This window comes from Microplitis demolitor, chromosome 5 (genome assembly GCF_026212275.2).
Source record: "Microplitis demolitor isolate Queensland-Clemson2020A chromosome 5, iyMicDemo2.1a, whole genome shotgun sequence".
NCBI classification, from domain to species: domain Eukaryota; kingdom Metazoa; phylum Arthropoda; class Insecta; order Hymenoptera; family Braconidae; genus Microplitis; species Microplitis demolitor.
Window position 1 is genome coordinate 1,851,397 of NC_068549.1, and position 25,463 is coordinate 1,876,859.

At 30.2% G+C, this 25,463-nt stretch overlaps 1 protein-coding gene across 4 annotated transcripts in view; it reads left to right on the forward strand.

Moving 5' to 3' along the window:
- The first annotated feature begins 123 nt into the window (after positions 1-123).
- LOC103569332 (uncharacterized) overlaps positions 124-25,463 on the forward strand; it is a 27,908-nt gene continuing 2,568 nt past the window's right edge. The window contains exons 1-3 of one of the 4 annotated variants that reach the window (XM_053739680.1): positions 124-159; positions 441-930; positions 23,956-24,184. In XM_053739680.1, coding sequence (XP_053595655.1) covers positions 928-930; positions 23,956-24,184 — 232 coding nt within the window. In that variant the 5' untranslated portion in view covers positions 124-159; positions 441-927. Of the gene's footprint in view, positions 160-440; positions 931-9,181; positions 9,314-23,955; positions 24,185-25,463 lie in introns of those variants that run through there. The other 3 variants (XM_053739681.1, XM_008546586.3, XM_008546585.3) reach the window with 3 other exon arrangements.

Here is a 25,463-nt window from a genome sequence, read left to right on the forward strand (position 1 = left end):
TAAATTTTTAAAAATTATCCAATCAAATAATTAATAACTTATTTCGCTGATGTTCTGTAAGCCAATAAAATTTATTTAAATTTAAACGGTCCAGTGTCTTGTGGGTAATTTAAAATGAGGGGGCTAGTTTTACACTTCACAGTGTAGCATAACATGACAGTCAGTCATTGTCAATTTATTTAAATTCTCTGTTATCGTAATGAATAAAATATTTAATTTATAATTTCGTAAATAGTGCGCATGTTAAAAACTAGATTGAAACTTAATTTTTTAATTAAATATCTTATTTAATACGATAACAGTGAATTTAAATAAATTGACAATGACTGACTTCAAAATGTTTATGCTAACTGTGAAGTGTGAAACTAACCTCTTAATTTTAAATTACCCACAAGACACTGCAGCCTGTTTAAATTCAAATAAATTTTATTGGCTTACAGAACATCAGTGAAATAAGTTATTAATTAATTGATTCGGTAATTTTGAAAAATTTAAACCAATGGGAAGCTATGAAAATGATGAAGTTATAGCCAACTTCATATTGATGCTCATCAGTGATTCATCATTGCCATTGTTCACATTTCTAGTATGTGTAATCGATAATCAAAATCGTGGAATTCGGTTTAATTTTTTGCAGTCAGTTGATCAGTAAGTGAGTAATTAAGTGAAGTTCTATTTTAATAGTCAGTGAAATTTTTTTTTTTAATAAAAAGTGAAGTTTTATTTTAGTCTTAAGTGAAGTTTTATTTTGGTCTTGAGTGAAGTTTTATTTTAATCGTGAGTGGTTTTATTTTAGATGTGTTTTATTTAAATAGTGAAAATGAAAATGTTAAAATGAACAAGTATTTGATGCTCTTTTGTCTTTGATTCATTGACAAAATCAATGATTTTCTGTTATCATCGAAGACATGACAAAATAATCAACGAATGGTGAGTCAATTTTAATAAAATTCAAATTTATTCCAAAATATTGCACTGACACGACTTTCATAATGATGTCAAGTAATAAATGAATGTCATAATCAATCAAGAGTCAACTGATCGACCCATAGACTAGATGCCCAGAGATTTTCCAGACACATGAGTCTATTATGGGTCTAGAACCGAAAAAAAGATTTTCTTTATTTTTTTTTTTTTTTTTTTTTGTAATTTAATCATAACAAAACCTGCAGAATGATGTCAAATAATAAATGGGAGTGATAATTAATCTAAAATCAGTTGGTTGTCTGATAGACGAGATTCCCAGGGTCTTTTCAGACATGAGTCTGTTATGGGTCTAACCCTCTATTTTCCTGATGGTATTTTTTCTGAGGTATATCATTATAACACTTGACATCATAAAGAAATCCAATTTGTAGTTTCCTATATGAAATTTAACACCAAATTTCAGACATCCAAAGTTACTAATAAATTCCTTCAGAATCCCTCTTGGATTTTTTAAACAGGAATACCCAACCTTTGATTTAAATTTGATTTACTAAATACACATTTCCTTGATAGGTTATCCTCTCAATATTTGTCTGCATACGAATTCAAAACTACTGTTTGTTTTTGGTTGCTCGGTAAATGCAGCCCGCAATCTTGGAATTGCTCAGGCGTTTTTCCATAACATGACAACTGAAGTGATGGATCGTCTCCAGCTCACCACCCAAGTTCGCTTCCACAAATTTTTATCTCGCACTTTTGTTGGTAAAGATTATTAATTATTACTTAGCATCATATAGCTTCAGTATATATATATAGATATAGATATATATATATAGTAATTGACTGGATATCGCCTTCGTCCAACCGCAACCGCAATCGAATATAATTTTAAAATTTAATTCCAATAAGGATTTAATCTGCCGGGTGAAGATATGCTTGTGTATATCAATCAGTATAATGCTGTTTGTTGAAATAACTTTATTGGTAGATGCCAATTATCAATCCCACAAGCTACATGAGATCGGAATTAAATCGATCGTTTGTGCATGAGAGTAAGAGCATCCATGTATTAAATTCTGATCCGCATACTACTGAAGTGATGTCTCGTTTACAGGAATCTCTAATTATTATTATTATTTGCAACCCAATCTATTTTAATATTATCATAATCGATATATATATGTATAATTATAAACTTCATTTAGCATTTTCGAAACTCATTACAAACATATCGTTATCCTTCGCTATTATCCGTCCGCAGTAACATTGAAATTAATTGCCGACAGATTTATTGGGATACCAGCAAACCATAAAGGTTATTAATATGTAAAAATAATATTTAATTTATATTTTAATATCAGAGGTACATGTTAATATGATTGATTTAATATCCTGATTTATTTTAATATTTATCAGCTCATTACTATTTAAAATTAATGAAATTTTAAAAGTGATGAAAGCCGGGTAAAGTAAACCCTGCTAGTTTTTTTTTTAAATTTGAATTAAATAAATTTGTTTTAAAAATAAAAACTTAATTTTTTTTAGAAATTAAATTGTTTTTTTTTTTTTTTTTTTTTTTTTTTTTCCAAATATTTAATTCAAGCTGACAAAAAATGATTGAAATTTTCAAATAAGTCACGAGATTTAAAAAAGAAAAAAATTAATCATTCGAGCATAACTTTTTTCCAATTTTATTTTTTCAAGCCTCTGTCTTCATATTATTTAAAAAATAAATATCATCATTTATAAAAGAAAACTAATTAAATAAAATAATGAAGTTCACTCAACAAAAGCTGCACGTAGCTTTTAAATCAATCTTTCCCAACGTTTTCTCATTTACGTGTTTGTAAAGAGTAGACCCGAAACTTCAACCTCCACATCCATTTGTACATACATGCATACATCCGTATGTGTATACATGTATACAATCTGTCTCAAGGCTATTTGTCAGCAACATATATATCATCCATAAACTCCATCATTGAGTTTTAGTGGAAACCGAATGGTCGACAGGGTTGCAGATTATATGGACTCGACTGAAATCAAAGTAACAACAAAGTAGTAGTCGTAGTCATATTCACCCATAATAACACACACTTTAAAGTGGTTTCCAAGTCCTGTTAACCAATAGTTTGTTTGGCTCAGCTACTTCTATGTTCTATCTCTCTCTCAGTCTAATCATCTTTTTTTTATCTTTATCTTCGTAATAAGAGCAGTATCATCATCATTACAACAAGAAGTATATATATATATATATATATATATATATATATATATATATATATATATATATATATATACGAGATATTTCCGGATACGCATCAATAAATTGACTTTACTAGTAGTAAGTGCACACCTACGCCATCAGTTTTCTCTCTGTCTCTCCTCTCCTTCTCTCTCTTATGGTTCATAGAAGCGTTAAGCGGATTCTACGGCTAAACGGATATGTCACTATGTGACGATATCGTTGAGCGAGTATAGAGCATAGCAGTCTACAGATGAGCATAGAGAGACTAGCTCTTATGTATGTATCCAGTCTAGTGTATATACTCTGGTGCAATGTTGAATAGACTCTAGAGTAGAGTCTACTACTAGTCTACTAGTCTAAAGTAGTATAGAGCAGTAGTGTAGAGTTTATAATATATATATATATACATGAGCATGTATGTATATAGATTAATATGTGTTGATGGTGAGTTGTCGGTGGCGACAGTGGTGGATGACGGTGTAGTAACGGTAAAGGCAAGTGAGTAAGGAAACTTTATAGCATCACAGATAATAGTTTAATCCGATTACTGTGCTTCTGTTCCCTTGTAAATCCTCATCAGTTATAATTGTCGGTATCTTTATTTAGATTTTTATTTTCCTGTTTTCTTACACTCAGACTTTCGAGTCTAGTGACGAGGTATTGAGCGACACCATCATGGAAAATTAACTAAAAAGACTCTAAGAAGTCTTGGATGTTTATAAAATCGTCGAATTGATAAGACTAATAAAATTTAAGTGAAAGTTTTGTTATGACAGAATTAACCAAGTTCGAGTTGGTCATTAAATCAAAACTTGGAGTACAATATATATATATATATATATGTATGTATACATATGAATTAAACTTGATATGTAGTGACAAAATATACAGAGCAGGGCAGAGTAGAGTCTGTTGTTTCGAGGGATTTGCATTTACGAGTAAATTTTCGAGAAAGTATAAACTAAACGCGCACGATCGTAGTTTGAAATGTCGACGGCTACATCTGTATTATTTATGTATATAGTTTATTATGTTATGGCGGTAGTAAGATTTCGATGCGTCGTGAAGGAGAATAATGGGCATAGGGAATGATGGGATGGGTTGAGCAACGAAGTGCCATATGTGTCAACTTACACACCTAGACATGCAATGTCTGCACGGATTTTGCTATTTGCCACCGAATATTGTCTATCTGTCTGACTGTCTGTCTATCTCAATGTAATTTTACGGTAAATGTTTACCAGAGCGTATTAAGGTGAGGTTTATTTACAACTGATCATTCATTTTTACTTCCTTGTCTGCTATTATAATTACTATTACTACTATTATTATTATTATTATTATTATTATTATTATTATTATTAATATTATTATTATTATTATTATTATTATTATGTTGAAGGGATTTTTTTACGGCCATAAATAAAAGTATCAAAAAAAAAAATAGACGAATAAATAAATGAAATATTTAAAAAGTATATGCGGAATGATAAATTTATGAGTTGAATTTTCCATAACGGATATTTTTTACCATTACGCGGTTCCCACTGGCACTGTCATATCTGAATTTACCAAACACCATCAATTTTAAGTGATTGAGGACAATAAAATGGGAGGGCGGGTTTAAATATTTTCCGGGAGCTATTGCTTTGGAATCCGAACGGATTTTCTGTACTACTGTGCAATGCTATTCAGTTACACCCAACATTTTTTATGATTTCCAAAAATTTTCAGAAAGTGAGGGGCGGGAAAAGTAAAATAATTCAAATGATGAACGAAAATTGTGCACAGATTTTTGGTTTATTTACGCATACTCACTCATATATTTATATATATATATATATATATTTATATATATGTGTGTTCATAGAACACATGTGCAGGTAGAAATTTACTTCGCGAGATAATTGCGAGTTTGCAGTATTGATTGTTGAGCAATTATTGTTCGTTCTCACCTCAATTGTCTATTAATTACAGGACACTGTTTATTTTGATTTTTTTATTGTTTTTTTTCCCAGTGTACATCAAATTGAATTATTGGTTGTTAAATGGATGAATAAATAAAGAGTGGGAATCGTGTAAAAGTATTTATTTGTCGGAATCAGGTTAAACCGACGGTGATTACGGTTAATTATGTATTTTAATTTCGTTAAAATCTAGATAATTATTTAAATTGTAAAAAAAAACGCGGTAAAAAAAAATCGGTCAGCCTGCAGACTGGGGTAAAATGGGCTCGGACGCTAAAGTGTCTTCATATTGATTTTAACAAACTTTATTTATTTTTAACGAATTTAATTATTTTTCAATAATTTTAATAAAAAAATTACTTTGCGCGCGGCTGGCTACTGCGAAAAAAAGTTTTTTTTTTTTATTTTAAATACCGTACGTTATTTCATTTACTTCAAACAAATTTATAATGCGACTTCAATAATTTTTTACATAGTAAATCTGCAGTCCAAGCTCGTTATAAGCCACCGTCAGTTGTAGGGGAAAAAATCCTTAGAAAAATTCAAAATTTACCCTCCTCTATATTTTTTATTGGCGCACGATTTACAAGTATGCGTTGAATATATAAATTTTTTTTTTAAGTCGCTCGTTATAAGCAATGATCAAAATCGCGTTAAAAAAATAAATGATCAGTAATTCTGCAAAAGTCAAAGGTCATGATGTTATTTAATTAAAATACTATTCATTTACAAATTTATCATTTTTAAAATTAATTTTAAACAAAGAATTTTACCGAGCAAAAGAGCGGGAAAATTTTTAAATCACTAAAAGCCAAAAGGGGGCTTTGCTTTAGTAAATTTCGAGTTAATATTCTAGATATTTGATTTTACATAAGTGACGTAAAATAATAATAATATTAATCTTTATATCTATACATATATATATATATATATATAGACCCAATATATATAGTCTGTCTAATCGAATGATAGTTGAGTTGAATTAAATTTGTAATGTGATTGGGCTGAGTAAACGAGTGAGCGGTGAATGAAAGGAGAGACAAACACTACAGTGATGTAGGTATTAGCCCGAGCGGGTAAGATGAATAAGCTTGATTAAAGGTATGTAAGTATATATACATATATATATATATATAAGCACAGATGCATTTCTCATGTCTCGAAAGGTACACGGGGCGGACCGGTCCTCGGGCTTTACTACTGATTCGATAGAGTGACAGGATTCACAAACACTAGGACAGTATAGAAAGGTGGATTTCAATTGCTTCGAACTGGCAATTTATTACATAGAACTTGTTTAATTTATTTTTATTAATTTACTTTACTCAGTTCTCCTAAGACCCGTTTCATTTTATTTCCTCTTGCAGTGATATTATAAAAAAAAAAAAAAAAAATGCCCGACTCGAATTCTCATGACTGCGTTAGAGGATTGCTTGTAACTATTCCTTTATACTTGAAGTTTCTTCTCAGGCTGTTAGGAATTCGTAACATTTAAAGTTTACGCTAAAGTTTAATTAATAACATTGTAGATTCATCTCTTTGGTGAATTATTGTTTCACTCTGTCTCTGTGATACTGTGTAACGAATAATTATAGAGTAAATTATTCTGAGGATTTGAGTAACTTGTTTGCCGATTAATGGAGTAGGTTAATAATTATTTACAAAGCAACAGGAAGGAAATTGTTCGAGCCGCAGTATATGACATCCAGTTGTCGATCCATACTAAGAGTCGATGACAATACGTTAGTTAGCTCCGGACATGCTCTCCCACGATAGTCGCTCATTCAAATTACTCTTAACCATGTATATATATATATATATATATATATACTTGGTATAATCTGCTGTGTACATCCCTGTTAGTATATTTGGATTATATAGAAAAATATAAAGACAACATGTTTTATCCTCGGCTTAATGTTTTATAAATTTTATATAAAATAACAAGCCCTCGAGATTATATTTATATATATATATATATATATATATAGAAGAGAATTATTAGAGTATAAAAATATAATAAAATATTGTTGTCATTCGTTACTATCCTTAGAAATATATTTTTTGGATAGAATATTAAAAAAAAATATTTAATTTATTTTTTTTTTATATTTTTTGCTGCGCGTTTGTATGACAGATTATTTTTGAAATGAATAAAAATATATTTAGCTCAAAATGTTGAATGCTAAATATTTTTTCTTAAAATAATGAACGTTATTATTTCAAATATTAAAATCGCGGGTGTGCAGGCGGGTTTTTTTTTATCTATTTACAGGAACCAGCTCAGATAATTGGGATTGAACTTTACTTACCGGAGGGTAGAGTTCAAATAGTTAATTATTGAAATATCAAAAGTTGAGTGTGCATCCTGTTTTAAAACTTCATTTTTCCACCCACATATTCAACGAAAAATTCTTTTTTTTTAATTTTTCACATAATTAATTGCAGTTTTATTAATTACACACATACTTCAAGGAATTTGAATGCATGATTTTAGTTTCCAAAAGTATATTATGGAATTTAATTATTTTTATTTGAAAATAAAAATTTTAATGCTTCAGTGGAATATTAAAAGTATCATTTTTTTTTTTTTATTAATTTGAATACAAAATAAAAAAAAATTGTTCGATGTTATTTTAAAATTTTTATCAAATATAAAAAATTAATCAATATTCTTCATGTAAAATATATAAAAATAATGAGTTCCAATAATTCTGTCAGCTTTATTTGTGTAGCGGCTTTAAAAAGACGTCAGTTAAACGATGAATAATTAAGTTATGAATATACGAGCTTTTTATGCCAGTGATGTTTAACAAAAGTAAAATAAAAAAACAAATCTAATATGCCATTGCAGAAAAATTGATATAAAAATAACTAGATTAATAACTAGTTTAATAAAATTGACAGGCGTAACATTGTTTCAAATATCCCGCTTTGATCAATTCCAATTTCATTAAAAATTTTATTCACTTTTATTTCAATATTAAGTTATACTTAAACATATATTTTTACGGTTTATATTCAAGATAATTTTTTTTGTTAATTAAAATAAATAAGTTTGATATATTTAGTAGACATTTTTTTATTTTCATTTTAATAAAAATAAATGCAGCGACAAATTAAAAGGATGAGTCAGTGTAATTATTTTATTCATATTTCTATATATATATGTATATATATATATATACCCCTATATAGGATTATTCTATTATACGTCTGATGACGAATCCGAAAAGTACAAAGAGAGCAAAAGAAAGAGAGAAAGAATAGCTCGCGTTAAAGTCCGGAAGGGACAATCTAATTGATGAGATTGGTTAAGATATATATGTATATACATATATATATATATAAATATATGTGTTTGTGTTGTGTAGTACATCTTTGTCGTATGTCAAAGCAGAAAGTACTGTTGATTCTTCATACAGTACAACTACTTTGGATTACATCGACAACGAGAGCGTCGCGCGACGACGAACTGACGACGCGGGCGAACGAGGGAGGTCCAGCCTCCGAGTATGCTCAGAGTTCAGAGTGTTCACCGACTTCATCGCGTTCGCATCCTTTATTACTCATAAACATTCCGCGAAAAAATATTTAAATTATTTTTTGACTTCTTATTGATGTCATTTGACATTTAAATTTGAAAAAAAAATTAAAAAAAAAAAAATAATAATAATTATAATTTATTATAATAAATTGTCAGTCCTCGTAAGCGGTAATAAAAATTTCAAAGTCATAAATTGTAAAGGATAATTTTATAAAAAAATCTCAAGACAGTGGAATGAAGTTGTGACGTTTCAAATTTATTGTGACGTTAAAGGAAAATATTTTGCGGGTGAAGAATGAGTGATGAGGTGAATGGAAATTCAGGGATTTTCTTTCAGTGACATTTGTCAAGTGAAGGGATTTATTTGAATTGCTAAATTGATTTTATAAATTTTATAATAATAAATAAAGCTTGTGATCAATAAGCATTCAAATTTTCAAATAAAAAATAACGAAATTTCTTAAATAAATAAATAAATTAAAAAAAAAAAAAGTGACAATGAAGTGGTGTATGATAATATTATTTTTTATTTCTTCCACGTGGGCGAGTAATTCAATAGACGCGTGGAATTCACCACCAAATTGCGCTTCTCTAAAGGCCCAGCAAGACTTTGATCTCGACAAGGTACAAAAAAATTTTTTATAACTTGTATATTTTTTCGCGCATAAAAAAAACAAAATATTTACTGTCACCGTAGATTTATTATTATTGAATAGACACTGCGGAACCGATAAAAGCTTCCGCTGTCATTTCTGTCATTTTGCAATAAAAAATATAAGAAGATTGGAAACTGAAACGACACCCGCGAAAATGGTTTTAAAAAATATAAATAAAATCGGCTGCTGCGATGAGTTAACATCATCGACTCAACAACTACTTTATTTCCTTTGTTGGTTTTGTCGGTTCATCAACCTGCCCTTTTGTTACATCAAAAGCTTCTTAATATAAAACCACTCTGCTATAACAGCCACAAGGGTTGGCCAATTCCCTGGAATTTTTTACCGTCGCTACTTTTTAATGATACCTTTTTTTTTTTTTTTAAATTCTTCTTCATGGAATTTTTTTCTTCATATACTTTTATTGCCAATTATGCTAATGATTACAACTTTTATTATTTTATAATCTTCTTTTTTTTTATGTAAACGGACTAATTACAAAAAATTTTAATTAGAAAAATTTTACTTTAAAAAAAAAAAATATCTTTTGTTATATTAAATATGAAGATTTTAAATTTAATATTTAATGAGTGAGTGAAATTACATAAAAATGAAAATAAGGGATGTAAAAATCCACAAAATATATTTTTATACTCGACTGAAATATTAAATGATATTTAAAATAAAAAATTAAATAATATTTTCTCAGGCGCATTTATGTGAAGATTTTGAATTTATTCAAAAACCGCAAACTCACTCGTCTGAGGGCTTGCAGTTGTATATTACGTAAATTTAAAATTTTTCCGCATAACAAAACGCAGCATATAGGTGAAATAACTGAGATAAATATAAAGTAAACACAAAAAAGAAATAGGAGAAGAAGAGGAAGCGAAAATATAAATACATATATTTATATGTTAGATAATAAAATAGCTATTATTGTTTGTCTTCTCCATTTGTTTATGTTTTTCTTCGCCCACTGAGTGGATTGGGGTAAAAATGCTCAGAGTAGAACTTGGATTTTCTGTGAACAATGCGCGGACATATTCCGTAGTGATTAGCATAAGCTCAATTTAAAATCCTTGCGCTGAATATAAAGCGGTTTTCGTGACACACGCGAGTTATGGGCAAGCTGTTGCGAAAAATACACATGAAAGAGTGCCAACGTATCGCCTTTACTTCTTATTTATTTCTCCCATACATGTTTCATATATATCTGTACATCTCACTGCATTTCGTGGGCTAAGCCATATTATTTATGACTAGAAAAACTTAAGATTTATTAGTAGGCTCACCTCTAATCTTAAGCTCTATCATTTTTCATGTTTTCCTTTCTTTTACATATATTTATTTATTTACTTATATAGTTTATTTGTTGGTCTTTCGTCGGCAATTTTTTTTCGCGGATTTTTTTTTAATTATTGGAAGGCTGATATTTTTATATTTGCAATTCAAAGTGATGAAAATTTTAATATTTTTTTTTGCAACAAATTTTCCGGCAGTGTCAATCACACTGTTTTATGAGGCGTCAAATTTTATGAAAAAAAACCATTGAATTGAATTTGTAGGTCGGAGATATTGTTTTTTATATGTAAAACTCGGTTTTTTTATTTGAATTCTGATGAAATCATTCACAGGAAAAATTTTCGGTTGCACAAAAAAAGTAAATGACGCTTTTGGTAGAAAATTTAATTACCTGAAAAAAAATTAATATATGAATAATATGAAGTTTAAATTATTTAAAAAATATTTCGTTGACTAGCCAATAAAATTAAAAAAAATTAAAAAATTCAGGCTGTTATTTAATTAAAGGCTGTAGTGGCAAATAATTTAATTTTGAATGTTCTGTAGAAGCAAACGGTTGCAAACAGTGAGCGCGAATAAAAATGGGCTATAAAATTGTTGAATAAGAGCATCTAATGTATGGATATTTCCTGTTACGTATTTGCAATATGAAGTGCAATAAAAAAAGTTGTTATGTAAATAAAGTTTGTATCAAGGGTACATATGTGGTATGAGTATGTAAAGATTGCGAACTGTGTGATTGTGTTACCAGTTGATCTGAGGTCGAGGACGAGCAATAAAGCACGTGGCACAGGCGAAGGTCATGGGGTAGCTAAAACTGATAAATAATAATGCTGATGAAGAATTCAAGAAAAAGTCAACTAGATAACCTATATAAAAAGTTTACGTCACGGTCGTATATATATATAGAGTATGACTTAGATATCATGATCATAGAGCATCGTTTTAGCCCTGACCAATGAGAGATATTTATACGCTGCCTTACGAGGGTTGAATCCGTAATTATTCTTTATAGAGGGAGGCCATGGAAATAGTCTGCAAGGGCAGATTGTTGGAATTATTGATTACTCATCTTGATTTACTACACTAATGGACCACTGAGATGAATTTTATCAACGGCGTCCCATAAATTATTTGATCTTTGTCTTTTTTCTCATTTTTTTTCATAGAACCTTTTTCTGTCCATTTTGAAACTTAGTAAGAGCTTAATTTTTAAAAGCTGATTTTTTTGTTGAAATGAAAATAGAAATTTTTCGTAAGACCAATTGAAGAAAAGTATAAGGGTTGGATTTCAAAAAAAAAAAACCCGCGCATTTTTAAAATTCGTTTAAAAAATTTTTTAGTAAAATTATTTTTTTTTTCTATGCAAAAAGTATGAGCTAGATATTTCACGTAATTTTTTTCTGTATATGCATTGAATTTACTTTTAAAATACTTTCTGCATGATTAATTTTTCTGCAAATCGGTATAGGAAATTCACAATATGTTTAATAAGTGAATAGAGTTCTTTCTATAGATAGGGAATAAATCACTTTTGTAAAACATTTGGACTCTAATAACTGGTAATCTTTATCTATTTTTTATTCTCTGAAAATATATACATGAACATATATGTATAATATAGGTATATATATATATATAAGTAAAAAATATTTCTAGACACGGAAATCCACGTACATGCACGATACGGGAAACAAAAAGCTCCAGTTTCCAGTAACTTTTTTTGCTCATTTATTTCATAAGCTATTCATGATAAAAATCCTCTCAATAGAAACATGAGATATAGATGTAAATTTTATTGTCTCGTTTTTCCTTGTATAAATATACATTGTGCCTGATACGTATATATATTTTAAAATTTTTTGTCCGGTTGTTTCACTGCGTGTCTTTTTTACATCGCGTTTACCTTTAATTTTTTTTCCTTTGTTTTGCATCTACATTGAGATTTAAATTATAGTGTAACAAAACGTCAAACCCCCTAGTGATTTTTCTCAATAGAATTTGCATAGATAGTGTCGTCAAACCGTCGACATTCTTTGACAGTTAAAACGGGGGTGGCAAAAACGGGGAGAGACGGAGAATTCTGGGGCCGAGATCCAGGCGGGCTTTTTGAATTGAGATCCAGTTAATTAACATTTAGTTTATATTTGATAAAAATTTATCACAGTGCAGATTAAGCTATATATTATGTATACCGACTTTGAAGCTTCATGCAGTAAATTTCAGTGAAAATAACTTTAGAAAATACTTTTAAATTGCGGCGGATGTGATATATTATAAAGTAGGAAACGAGTACTCAGTGAACTGGTCGATTAATCCAACGACTTTGAACGGAACTGATGACATACTAAGTCGTAATCACCGTTTTCATATTTCCAATGTTTCTGATTCATTCCTTTTATTCTTTTTTTATTTTTCACTTAATAATTTTTCTCTCCGACCGCGAAGATTCTATACGAAAACGTATAATGGCATAGTAAGCTCCTTTTATAATTTTTTGTCACCTGACCCGTGGGAAAATGCTTCAAGTATTACTTCTTTTGTAAACGAAAAAAAGTGAATGGAAAACCAATTTAAGATATGATTCAATCCTCTTTCAATCAGCAAATTTTTTGTCTTATAATCTGGAGGCTTTTTCCGACTGCTGAATCTATAATATAATAATCAATGCTTTGAAAAAATTTCTGTATATATACATATATATATATTGGGGAAACTTTATAGTATTTTATTTTCTTGAAAAGTAAAATTAAATTTACTCAATAAACTTACACTTGTTGATGCTGGCGCTGCGGGCTGTGCGCCCTATATATAATCAATAGATTTAATATGCCCAAGTTATCGAAAGGAGAATGGAAGTAAAAGGCAGAGAAGAAGATTCTTAATTATCAACTTTATAAAAGTTATTTTTTGATTTTAAAACAAATGATAGTTTTTCAAATATTTATGAAAAGTTTTTTCATGAAAATGCCTTCAAACCATAATTTCACTGCTGTAATTATAATTACCAACTTAAGTCGCTCAGAATGGATTTTTTTGCAAAACTTCCATTTAGCCCGAAAATTTTTTTTCATGAAAATGAAAAATTCGTTTGATTTTTTTTGCTTGCATGCAGAAACTGAAAAATTCAGCCGATTCGAGTTACAAAATGTTTACATTTAATTTCAGTATTTTCCAGACCGAATAAAAAATAAAAATTTAAAAAATTCTGTCGATTTGTAACCGCAGGTTTGACGGAAAAAATGAAATTTCGCTGTGAGCCGCATTTATGATTGCTGATAAGAATAAAAAATTATCGCGCGTGCTATCATAAATTATATCTCGCGATTCCGCGGCCTTATTGCTGCATAGTAACCTGTTTCGCAAAATATACACGACTGATAAACACATTACGGAATCGATTTTCAAGAGCCTCAGCGAAATTCCCGGGGCATGACATTGATTGGACAATTGACGTTCAGTTCATAACACACTCATGCCAGCAAATCGTACTCTTTCTCAAAAAGATTGTTTTATTTTTATTTTTCATTTCAATGGATATATAAACAAACAAACAAACAATCGAACCTAAAAGCCCACCTCGCCCGCTTATCCTCTATTCTCTACTTCTTCGCTCGAATATGTCATATTGGAAAAAATCGTCACAGCTATAGTGGATCGGGGTAAATACATTGATGTTGATGCATCGAAAGATGGAAAAATGAAAACAATAAAGAGAGTGTCAAGCATTGTTGACAGTACTCATACTCCCATGTATACTACACACCTGCATTCACGTATTTACGAGTATTTCAAATTTTTTTTGCTATAGACCAATAGAAAAAATTTATAGTGCAGAAATAATATTTTTCTTACTCGATTGCCGGCTGATTTTCCAGCCTTTTCAGCTTGTTTATAAATAAAAATGAAAATATATGACTTATATCCCATATATTTTCTCTAGAATCACTCGGTTCATTTTTTTCCACCGCAATTTCAGTGTACGTACGCGATTTTGCAGAAAAAATGGTAAGCAAGTGCACTGCACCTCGGTTGCATAAGCGGAATCAGGTGATTGAGCCACTTTTCGAGGGTCTGAAGCGCGCCACCGTACCACTAGAATTAATAAATACTGATGTATATCTATATCGCGCATTATATCCTACACAGAATGAAAACTTAGTGGAGAGGAATGCAACGACTAGTCTGATGGAAGTAGGGAAAATAGAAGAGAGTTTGCGCGAGACGGAAGTAGGCCAGCGAAATGCCATTCCTTGGCTCATCCACCCACACAATGTGCTGCTGTTACTAGGACTCATTGAAAATTTGCATCTCACCCTGCTGCTGCTGCTGAGCTATACCGGGTACCACTTAAAAGTTCGCACTTATTCAGAGTATGAGCAGCACACCAAGAGCCATCCATTCTCCGAACGTGCGTTTGTAAGCCTCAGGCATCTTCACTGTCATAGAATATTCTGAAAAAAATTTTTTAAATTATAATGTCATTGCACCATCACTGGGATGAAAAAATAATTATTTCTCTTCCGTCAAAAAAATTACCAGGATAATGTAGACTTACTCCATTTTTTTTTCGAGTATGTTTAGTATGATTTTGCGTCCATGATAAAACAAATCTGGTAAATTTGAAATTTATTGTAAGGCGGGAACGTGTAAATTCGATTAAATCCATTAGTGAGGTTGCTTAGATGGCTTCGAAGCGAGGAGAAATTTGTAAGCTTACCCGGAAATTGGTATAACTTTTTGGTGAATGGCTTCTAAACACTAATGGTGCAACACCATATACCATGTGCTAGATCGAATAGAACGAGCAAAGTCGTAAGTTAGTTAAAGCTATGGCTTCTAGCATGCGTCTGACGACGGCATGCAACCACTACACAAAATATACGCGACTAATCCCGGCTTTGTCTTATGCGTATGCAGAAATAACCGGCAGCTTAAGGAGCTGACGACAATCCAAAAAACCCATAATCACCAAAACTACTGGCATAAAAGGCTTTCAAGCGCTGTCGCTAAATTTAGAATTCGTAAAACCTCTAGCTCGTGAACAAACTATCATCGATTCCCTAATTTACATATATATTATAGCTACTTTGTAGTTTGCAGGTACGGTATCTATTCGGATAGGTACGGATAGATCTATATATTACTCCAGTGTTGTGTGTTTCGTTTCCCAAAGGAGTTTTGGAATCGGTCCAACTGGTTCGTTAACTTTTCAAGTAGAACCACTCGATGAGACGGACCATTGAATCAGTTGGCATGGCAAGCGCAACAGATATCCTCTGCTATCCGAGTAGATTCTCTGGAATTTATGATCTGAGTATATCGTAGATACGTTTTATCCTGTTACCTGCTCACCAATTTTATTTTATTCATTCCCGTAGATTTTATCCAATCAATTTTTTTTGTTTTTATTTCATTAAAATTCAAATGTATCGTAATGCGAAATCTTGAATTGCTATTTGCAATTTAAATTATTTAATCAATCTGAAATAAAACGCAAAGTTTAAATAACAAAAACTATCCGAACCGATGCGCTGCAATCAACATGTTAAATAATAGTGGTCATATATATATATATAAACCAAAAAAACACGGCAATTTATTTTTATGAGATTTTCTTTTAATCACTTTACAGTTGAATAGAATTTTTTTTTACGATACTCTAAAGCTATACGTTTATTTTTGAAAGCTGTGTATTAAAAAAACGTTTTGTCTTTATCAGTAGAAAGCCACATTTTTGAGAAAAGTAATTTTTGGATTTTCTGTTAGTAATCGTTAATACACGTCATTCATGCTTGATTTGAATTAATAGACCAATTTTTGGACACGAGGTGGCATTCAACGCAGGTTTTTAGTCTCTAACACTGAAAATTTTTTGGAAATAATCAATAAAACGTTTTTGATTTTATTAGAAGAAAAATTATTTTGAGTTCCGTATCTCGAAGATACGGAACGTTTCGGATCATGGACGTCGATTTTTTCCCGGGAATGAAGACTCAATTTTTACCAAAAAACTGTATTATTTGTTTGCTTACTCAAAAAAATGTTAAGGTCTGCACTTTTTTCTCTGTCACTCTCAAGTCGACGAACGATATTATCCTCGTTGCACTTGCGCAATGAATGGAAACTTTGTCCATGTTATTTTTCTGTGAAGCATGTCCATTTTTGAAAAACGAAAACGTAGACTACTAGATTACAGAAAAATGCATCGAACCTCGTTCTTGATTTCGTTAGAGGTTTTGCTCGAGAGAAAAGTTTGGAAAAAAATTACTAGACCCTCCTTAGGGATCTAAAATTTTGAATTTTTTTGAAGATCAGTTTTTCAATAGTATACTCCATATTCCAAAAACATGAAACAGTTCTCTAACCCGCTTATGCGAATATTAAATTGCAAAATACCGGTTGAATTTTCTGAAAAAAACAAACAAAAAGTGTGATTAATAGCTATTTCCAAAAATTCCATCACTAAAGTGAGAAATTTAGCGCTCACGCTTAAATGCACACAAGAACATGCATTATCTTCAACAACTACAATATTATTATTATATTCTGTATTAAAACGAACTTTGATAGTTCTCTCAAAGGTATAGAATCCCATGAGCTAAGCAGCATCAGAGAGCTGTTTCTTCTTGAAAGTTTAAGGTTCTGCTGCCGGGACTTTAACTCCTGCCTAACTGATGCTACCGTTTACGGACAATGAGGCTTGTTCTCTTTATTTCTTCAACAAATAATAATGAAAATGGCCATTATATTATTTTTATTTTTGAAACTTTTATTTACGTTATTTCCCGACACTTTCATTCATCTTGTCACGTCCACGCCTTGTAGCAACTAGGATAAGCAACTTTAGAGTGGCATCTGTTGGCGTAAGTAATTTTGCATTACGCGCTATATATATTATATATACAAAATAAACTTGAAAACTTTTGGTCCGACAAAGAATTATCGCTGCTTACTTTCAGATAAATTTATTAATAATAAGCAAGACTTCAATATTGAAAACTTGAACTCAAAAATATATGAGCAGTCATTTTAAGGCAATTACGCTGTTGAGAAAATAAAAGCACTCAAGAAACGAGAGCGCAATTATTATACATTTCTATATATATTCATATTAGATGTAATTAGACTTTTTCATTAGCCTTCGCAAGGGAAACAAACAACAACAATAATAATAATTGATATATAAATTAAAAAGTAACACGTCCGCACAATATTTCACACCCGCGTGACTAATATTAAAAGCATTTGCATTATTCGAACCGGCGAGTAACTTTGACCCGCACACCCTACAGCAATTCACTTTGAAACAGAGGGATGAAAGACACGAAGACGAATAACGGAGAGAAATTCAATGTCTAAGTGAAGTGAGCGCCAAAATTACCCGATAATCGCTTAGCAATTTAGCAGTCAGCTTTCAAATCATCAATTCCATTTACAAATTAAATTTTATAATCCAACTAATTGGACAAAGCAACCAACCGACAGCAAACATTTTATTTATCGTCATTTCGCCGTATTTATATGCATTAAAAATAGCTATGTATAACAAAGTGCGAAATCTGCAACAAAAGTGGTTACAAAAACGCGAATTCAGCCGTTTTAATATTATTTCCCCCGCTTCTGCAGTGTGTGGCTGTGTTGTGTCATGTTGCACACATCTGATCGCAGACTAGCAGCTACTGACACAGCTTACACACACAGTATGATACTCCCCTATATTTGTTGTGTTATAATAATAAGGACAAGCAGCATACATGTCTGATATCATGATATGAGATAGCTATACCTCCAAATGTCCATAAATATCTCATATATATATTCATATGTACATATATATACATACAAGTTGATGTAGTTGAAATTCACTTTTGGTCTCCAGCAAATTTCCCAACCATAATAATAATAACAACAACAAATATACTGGACATTTACCACAATCTATATATATATATATATATATATATATATATATATATATATATATATGTAGTTTCAAACTGATATAATATTATTTCCGACCACTTTCAGTATCTCGTCACTATATGTATCCATGTACATGTAATATATATATATATATATATATATATATATAGGCAGTAGAGAACCAGAAATGTAAATTAAAGCAGCTTAAACTTTAAGTATGATTTCCTCCCTTTTCCTATCTTCTTTCGTAAAATATATATGCTCTTAGACAAGAATTAATTTTTGGTTCTAATTCAAATTAATATCTCACTATGACGCATCTGTGCACTTAAGCACAACTCAACTGAATCACGTTAAAATAAAATAATGTATAGGATATCGGAGCACGAGAGGGTTCTCAAGGGAATAATTCATTTATATTGATTTTAATTACCGTATATTCATTTCGAACGAATCTGTAATTATGTTAATTAAAAAATTTATTTTCGGTAGCCCCGTTCTACCCCGGTTAGTGTCAGCTTGAAATTAATGAAAATTTGCCATGGAAATAATTTTTACACTCCGTCATCAGTTTTTCGATGTATCCCACAATTTCTTGTAGATATTTTCCTAAAATTTCAAATTTTTCGAACAGAAAATCAACAGAACGTTTGAAAAAATATAAAGTAAGTCCTAAAGATGTCTTATCAACAATTTCCGGATAATCGTCAGTGGAAATCGTTTTTCTATCGGAAAAAATAATATATTAAGAGCGCTTTCAATAAATAAACCCAGCCGAGGGAATGAAGTAAACCCGCGGTCATATATATCTGCCACCTTAGAGACTACAGTTTTGGGTTCCTATATGTATTTAAATCGATACTCCAACCCGACTGGACGTATACTTCACCCAACACCCGTTTCCACCCTATCTATCGTGTAAGCTCATTTTTTTACTTTTTTTTTTTTTTATTTACTTTCCTTAGAAAGTCTTGCCGCGCGTGTGACTGCCGAAATTTACTGACCCATTCATTGATACTTTTTTTGTGTTCGTTATCGGCAAAACCGTGTGTGCTGAGACACTTTTACCGCGAAAATCGTTAAATTATTACCTCCGACGAAGCTTATTGAATATTTTTTCCCTTATTTCTCACAATATATTATCGATTAATTCTCGTACTCGGTAACTATCGATTAAGTATTAATACTCTTTAGAAGCAAAAACAAGCGTTCAAAAAAAATTCCCATAGTATTCAAAAAAATTTATCAATTCAATGCATTTATATTATTCATATAAATATGAAATAGTCATGCAAAATACATCCCCTGAAATTGATTAATTTACTTTTTTGAATGCAGCGTTCAAATATAATGTATTTTTTTTACATTTAAAAACAATCGCAAAAAACAACAGAGAAAATCTGCTGTCAATCAGCAGACAAATGAAAATAAAAAATAATTAAATAAAATGTTATTCGATTAAACAATAGGTTGCTTGATATTATTTTTAATTAAATATATGAGTGGTCAGCAGAAAAAAAAATAATTGATATTAAATTTCAGCTGTCATGTATTTAAATACCAAAGGAAACATTTATTTATATATTTATATCAACGTCAATAAATTTTTCATTTAATTTTATTATTCTTATCCGAGGTATACCTTTACTTTATATATATATATATATATATATATATATATATATATATATATATATATATATATATACATTTAAATAGAGCAATTAAACACAATTGGTTTTAGTAAAACGCGGATTTAAAATTTACCTCTGAGCTAAATTTTTAAAATTACATTAAATTCAATGGGAAATTGGGTTAGCATGTACGTTTTAGTTTTGTTACTTAAAAAACAAATAAAGAGGCATCTAATAGGAGCAAACACGCAGGAAATTCGGTGTTAAATGTAAAATAATGTAAAACATTACAACACAGTGTATGGAACTGAGAGCGAACATGGAGCTTTGCAGATTTTTTTTTTGTTCCACGTGCTAGTAAGTGCGTTATACATTTCATAGAGCAGGTAATGGTTGTAGTTGCTAGTATGTAGCTTTACTTTATTAGCTCACATGACAGTGTACCGGAAGAGCGTGATGGGATGGGGGAGTATGAAAATTGCTGGATCTCGAACACGCGTTTAAACAAATCACAAATTAAATTTCAATCGCGCCACTAGCCCGAGGCGCTATAATATCCCGTATAATAGAAATCCGCGTGATATATGGGAGAACAACCTGCATTGTTTGAATTAACTGCGTGTAAGCTAAGCACAGCAATTCTACTCCCGGTCGTCGAGTTGATCGTGTCATTTGTATTTATATGTCGCACCAAAGGCATCATGGGGTATTAATTCTGTGCCATTTAACGTTTATCTAATATTGCCGAAATAAGTCTACCGAAGGATGCTGGAGGGATGTTGTCTGATGTAAATATACATATGTGGATTTCATATATGAACGGCTTATGGTAAGACACCTAAGCAGAAACCAAAGTTTTTAATTTAATTATGTCCAATAATTTTTGAATTTTTTTTTAAAGCAGTAAATCATAAAAAAAAAATATTTGAAAAAATTGCACATATAGTTTATTTAATTTTCTACATGTGCATTTTTTTAGTTTTTATTTTTTTGTAATTTATTTGATGAAAAAAAAAATCCGAAAATTTTCAAATGTTTGTTGACCAGGATCATAAGTTACCTGACAATCATTTTTGGTTTTATTTTTGTAATAATTAGATTTAAAAAAAAAAAAAAAAACTAAAAAAATGCACATGTAGAAAATTTAATAACCTATAGGTGCAATTTTTTCAAATGTTTTTTTTTTTATAATTTATCGTTTAAAATAAAATCCTATAGAAAATCTAGACTCAGGGCTCGGTGGTGAGAAAAAAATTTTTTTGATCACTTCTATGAGCTAAGGTTCTTCCCAAAGGCTTGTATGATATACCGAAGACTACAAACATCAATCGAGGCTTCATTCGAAATAATTTTTTGTTCTTCAATTAGTACTAGAGTTGACAAAAAAATAAAGTTTTATCGACGTACAACATTAAAGAAATGAAATGTAATAGCTGATGATTGAGATTTTTCTATCTCATTCTTGCTTTTACCAGTGTAAAGAACCAATTTTATTGCCTAGAAAAAAGATAATTTTATTTTTTTAATCCCGTCCAATCGGCTTAATTGCCTCGACAGAGCAATCGAAAGCCTCCGCTCCTCTCAACTCTGCAAAGTGAAGTTGCCATTTAAGAAACTTATCGGGAACTAGTGTTCGCTTCCATAAACTTTTCGCTAATATACACGCGGAGAAAAGTTGCAGCTTAATATAAAAAATAAATGAGCAATTGGAATGGGTGCGTATGAAAAACTTTAGCGACCCAGCGGAAAATGAAAATAAAAATAGTCAGGTGACTAAATAGTCGTTAATCGATTCGTAGGTGGCGGCGGGTGTGCTGCTGAAAGCACCAGTAGCAGCAACAGCGAGAAAAAAAAAGTTGTGCATTCCAATGAGCAAACGCCTCGCTCAAATAAATTTTCGTTTATTAAGCAGCCGTCCCGGTCGTATATGTACTGGGCACTCGTGTAACGTGAGTTATTTTCTTGGTCGTTCTCTACTGTCTCGTGCATTCCGAATGCCGCCAACAGTACCACCAAAAAACTTGTCCGAGTGCTTAAAATCATATAATAAACTCCTATTTATCATTTTAATTTGACTACTCCACTTATTATCAGGTCACTTTTAATTAAAAATTATTAATTATTTCATATTTAACTCTACCTTCGCTAGGGTATTAAAGTTTGAATATATACGAAATTACCCCGTGATACTTTTTTTCAAATTTTTTTTCGCACTCACTTTTTGATAAATCATACCAGTCTTATCATACTAGTCTTTGGGAAGAACTAGCACACAGAAGTGATAGAAAACAATTTTTTTCTCAGCACCGAGCCCTGAGTTTAGATTTTCTATGGGATTTCTTAGACGATCCTGACCAAAATTAAAGCGTCCGTTGGATTTTTGAAGACCTCGGGGTATCAGAAAAATATAATAATATATGAAAGTAATTATTGATAGATATTTAAAATACAAATTTTACAATTTTCAAAATTCAAATTCGGAGAAGCCTTCATACGATCACATTTTTGCCTTAATTTTGAAATGAATCGTTCAAATTTTTGATATTACGGCGAAAATATTGGTCTCATAAAAAAAGTTCTCAAACAAAAGTTGTAGAAAATTTAATTTTATAAAAAAAATGTCTCTTATAATTTTCTTTTACGACCAGTATTTTCACCGTAATTCAAAAATTAAGATTCATAATGAATGATTCAAATTTTTGTTAATTATAAAAATCTTAATTTTTGAATTACGCCTTTCTTATTAGTTTTAAGAAAAAATTATAAGAGACATTTTTTTTATAAAATCAAATTTCCAACAACTTTTAATTGAAAAATTTTTTTACACGACCAGTATTTTCGCCGTGATATCAAAAATTTGACACCATTAATTATGAATTGTTATTTTCAAATTAAGGCAAAAATCTTGGGCCTAATCACTAGTATTTTGGAGTAAGATTGCCAAATTTCAAATTTGATGACTAATTTATCTATATATGTATATATTTTGATGAAAGAATTGAAAATTTATGATATCTTTTTGTACATAAATATAATGAAAGCTTTTTAATTGTTAAATTAATTTGATTTTTTTTTAACAGCTCGGAATGCCAAGTTATATCAGGGAATATAATTTTCAGGCTGCTTGACAGGCTCACCAATTGAGGTAACGAAGTAGTCGAGTATCGGCCCGACGGATGTCAACCCAGAATAATTATTGCTATTCTCTACATAATTCCAAAATGTTGTAGGCTACATCTCTAACGAAATCTATATATATATATATATATATATATATATATATATATATATATATATATATATATGTCAAATTAATTGAATATACTACACGTACATACCAACTAGTATATATATATATATATATATATATATATATATAAATTGTAAATTATTCACTTTATATTAATAATTACACTATTGAGTTTGAATGGGATTTGATTATTTTTCATAATTTGTAAATGTCCCATTAATATTATAAACTCTTAATTAATATTAAATTATACAACAAATGAACATGCATAATATAATAATAATAATTAAATGTCAATGATAATAATTTAGTGACTGCGTGATAAATAAAAAAATTATTATAAGTAAATATTTGCGTATGATATTAATAAAGTAACGGCGCATTGGTAATTATCGGCAGTAACTGTAGGGCATATTCGAATATATTATTTACATGTGTTATCAGCCGATCATCAGAACGCTAATGAAAATTTGAATCATGATTATTGATTTACAGATAATGGGCAAGTGGTACGTAGTGGAAATTTTGGAACACAAGCCGATACCAGAGCAGGAAATTGGCTCGAAGCTCGTGATCGATAGATGTCCGATAATCAGGCTTCGATTCGACGAGAGAGGTCTTATCAGGCTGCTGTGGAGCGAGGAAAAAGGCCAGCTCGAGTACACCTTTAGTCTTCCGAATTCAAAAATAAGCGGAGTTTGGAATTCAGCTGCTAAACAAAATGGTATTTTTTATGTTTTATTACACCAGTTAAGAAATTACTTTAACTGCAATTATATAGAGTTTAAATAACTACTTAAATTTCAATTAAATTCTTAACAATTTTAATCCTCAGGAAACTTTATCACTAAAAACACTTTAAATGGTGTACGGCCTGAGTCATTATTAATTTTACGAGCAAAATTCATTTATAGACGTCAGATGGTTTAATAATAAAACGAAAGATAAAAAACGATCAGTCACTTGAGGAAATCGTACGATATCATTAAATGATAAAAAAAAAATGTACAAGTTTTAAAAACTCGAAGATTTTTATACTTTAGTATTCAGCGAAAGTAAAAAATTTTTTATCTCATAAAACTCGTTTACAAATATGCTGCATACTCAATTGAAATAGATATCAAAAGAAATATTTAGTTATACTATAGACTACATATATTATATAAAACGCGATGGAACGGTAGAAGAACTTGCATTAAAGTATCTAACAACTAAAATACTTTATTTCTCAAAAACTTGAGATACGAGAAAACTTGTGCTCGCACGTAACATTGACTTGAATCACTTGAATATTGAGATTGAATTATTTTATTACTTTTATTTTAAACTATTTTTCCCTCCCATATACATGTAGAGAAAGCGCGGGAAAACGGATCACCTCAAAAATTTTATAAAAAAATTTTTTTTTATGATCATCGATTACTTTTATTTTAATTCTCGTACAGTTTTGAGTATCCAAATCTTTTTTCGGAAATTTTTCGGACTCAATGAATTTTTGGCCCGAACGGTGTCTTCTATATTCAAATTTTATGTAAATTATTTATCTTTTTTTTTCGGGCTAGACAGTTTCCGCCTGAGGAAAAATAAACTTTTCTATGGGGAAATTTGATTTTCAAATGTAAATGGAGTCAAAAAAAAAAGCGGACCCGTTTTTCCCGCCTTTCTTTTATGTATCTTTCATGATTCTTATAAAGAGAAAGTTACACAAAGAAAGTTTTAAATAAGAAAACAAAATTCAATTTTATGAGGGTTTTTTGGTGATAAAAAATTTTAAATTAAAACAAATGTTATCTTTGTAAACATTTTATAACTTGGAAATTTATGGCTAATTTTTTATTATTTTCAGAGCCACCATACCGCCTAGAGCGTATTGATTGTCTATTAAAATATTGAATATTTTTAAATTGACCTCAAGAATTTTATATCAATTATTTTATGAAAATCCTATATCTGCAATTATTTGAAAAAATAATTAATTTCAAGCATTAGCTAAAATAATTCAA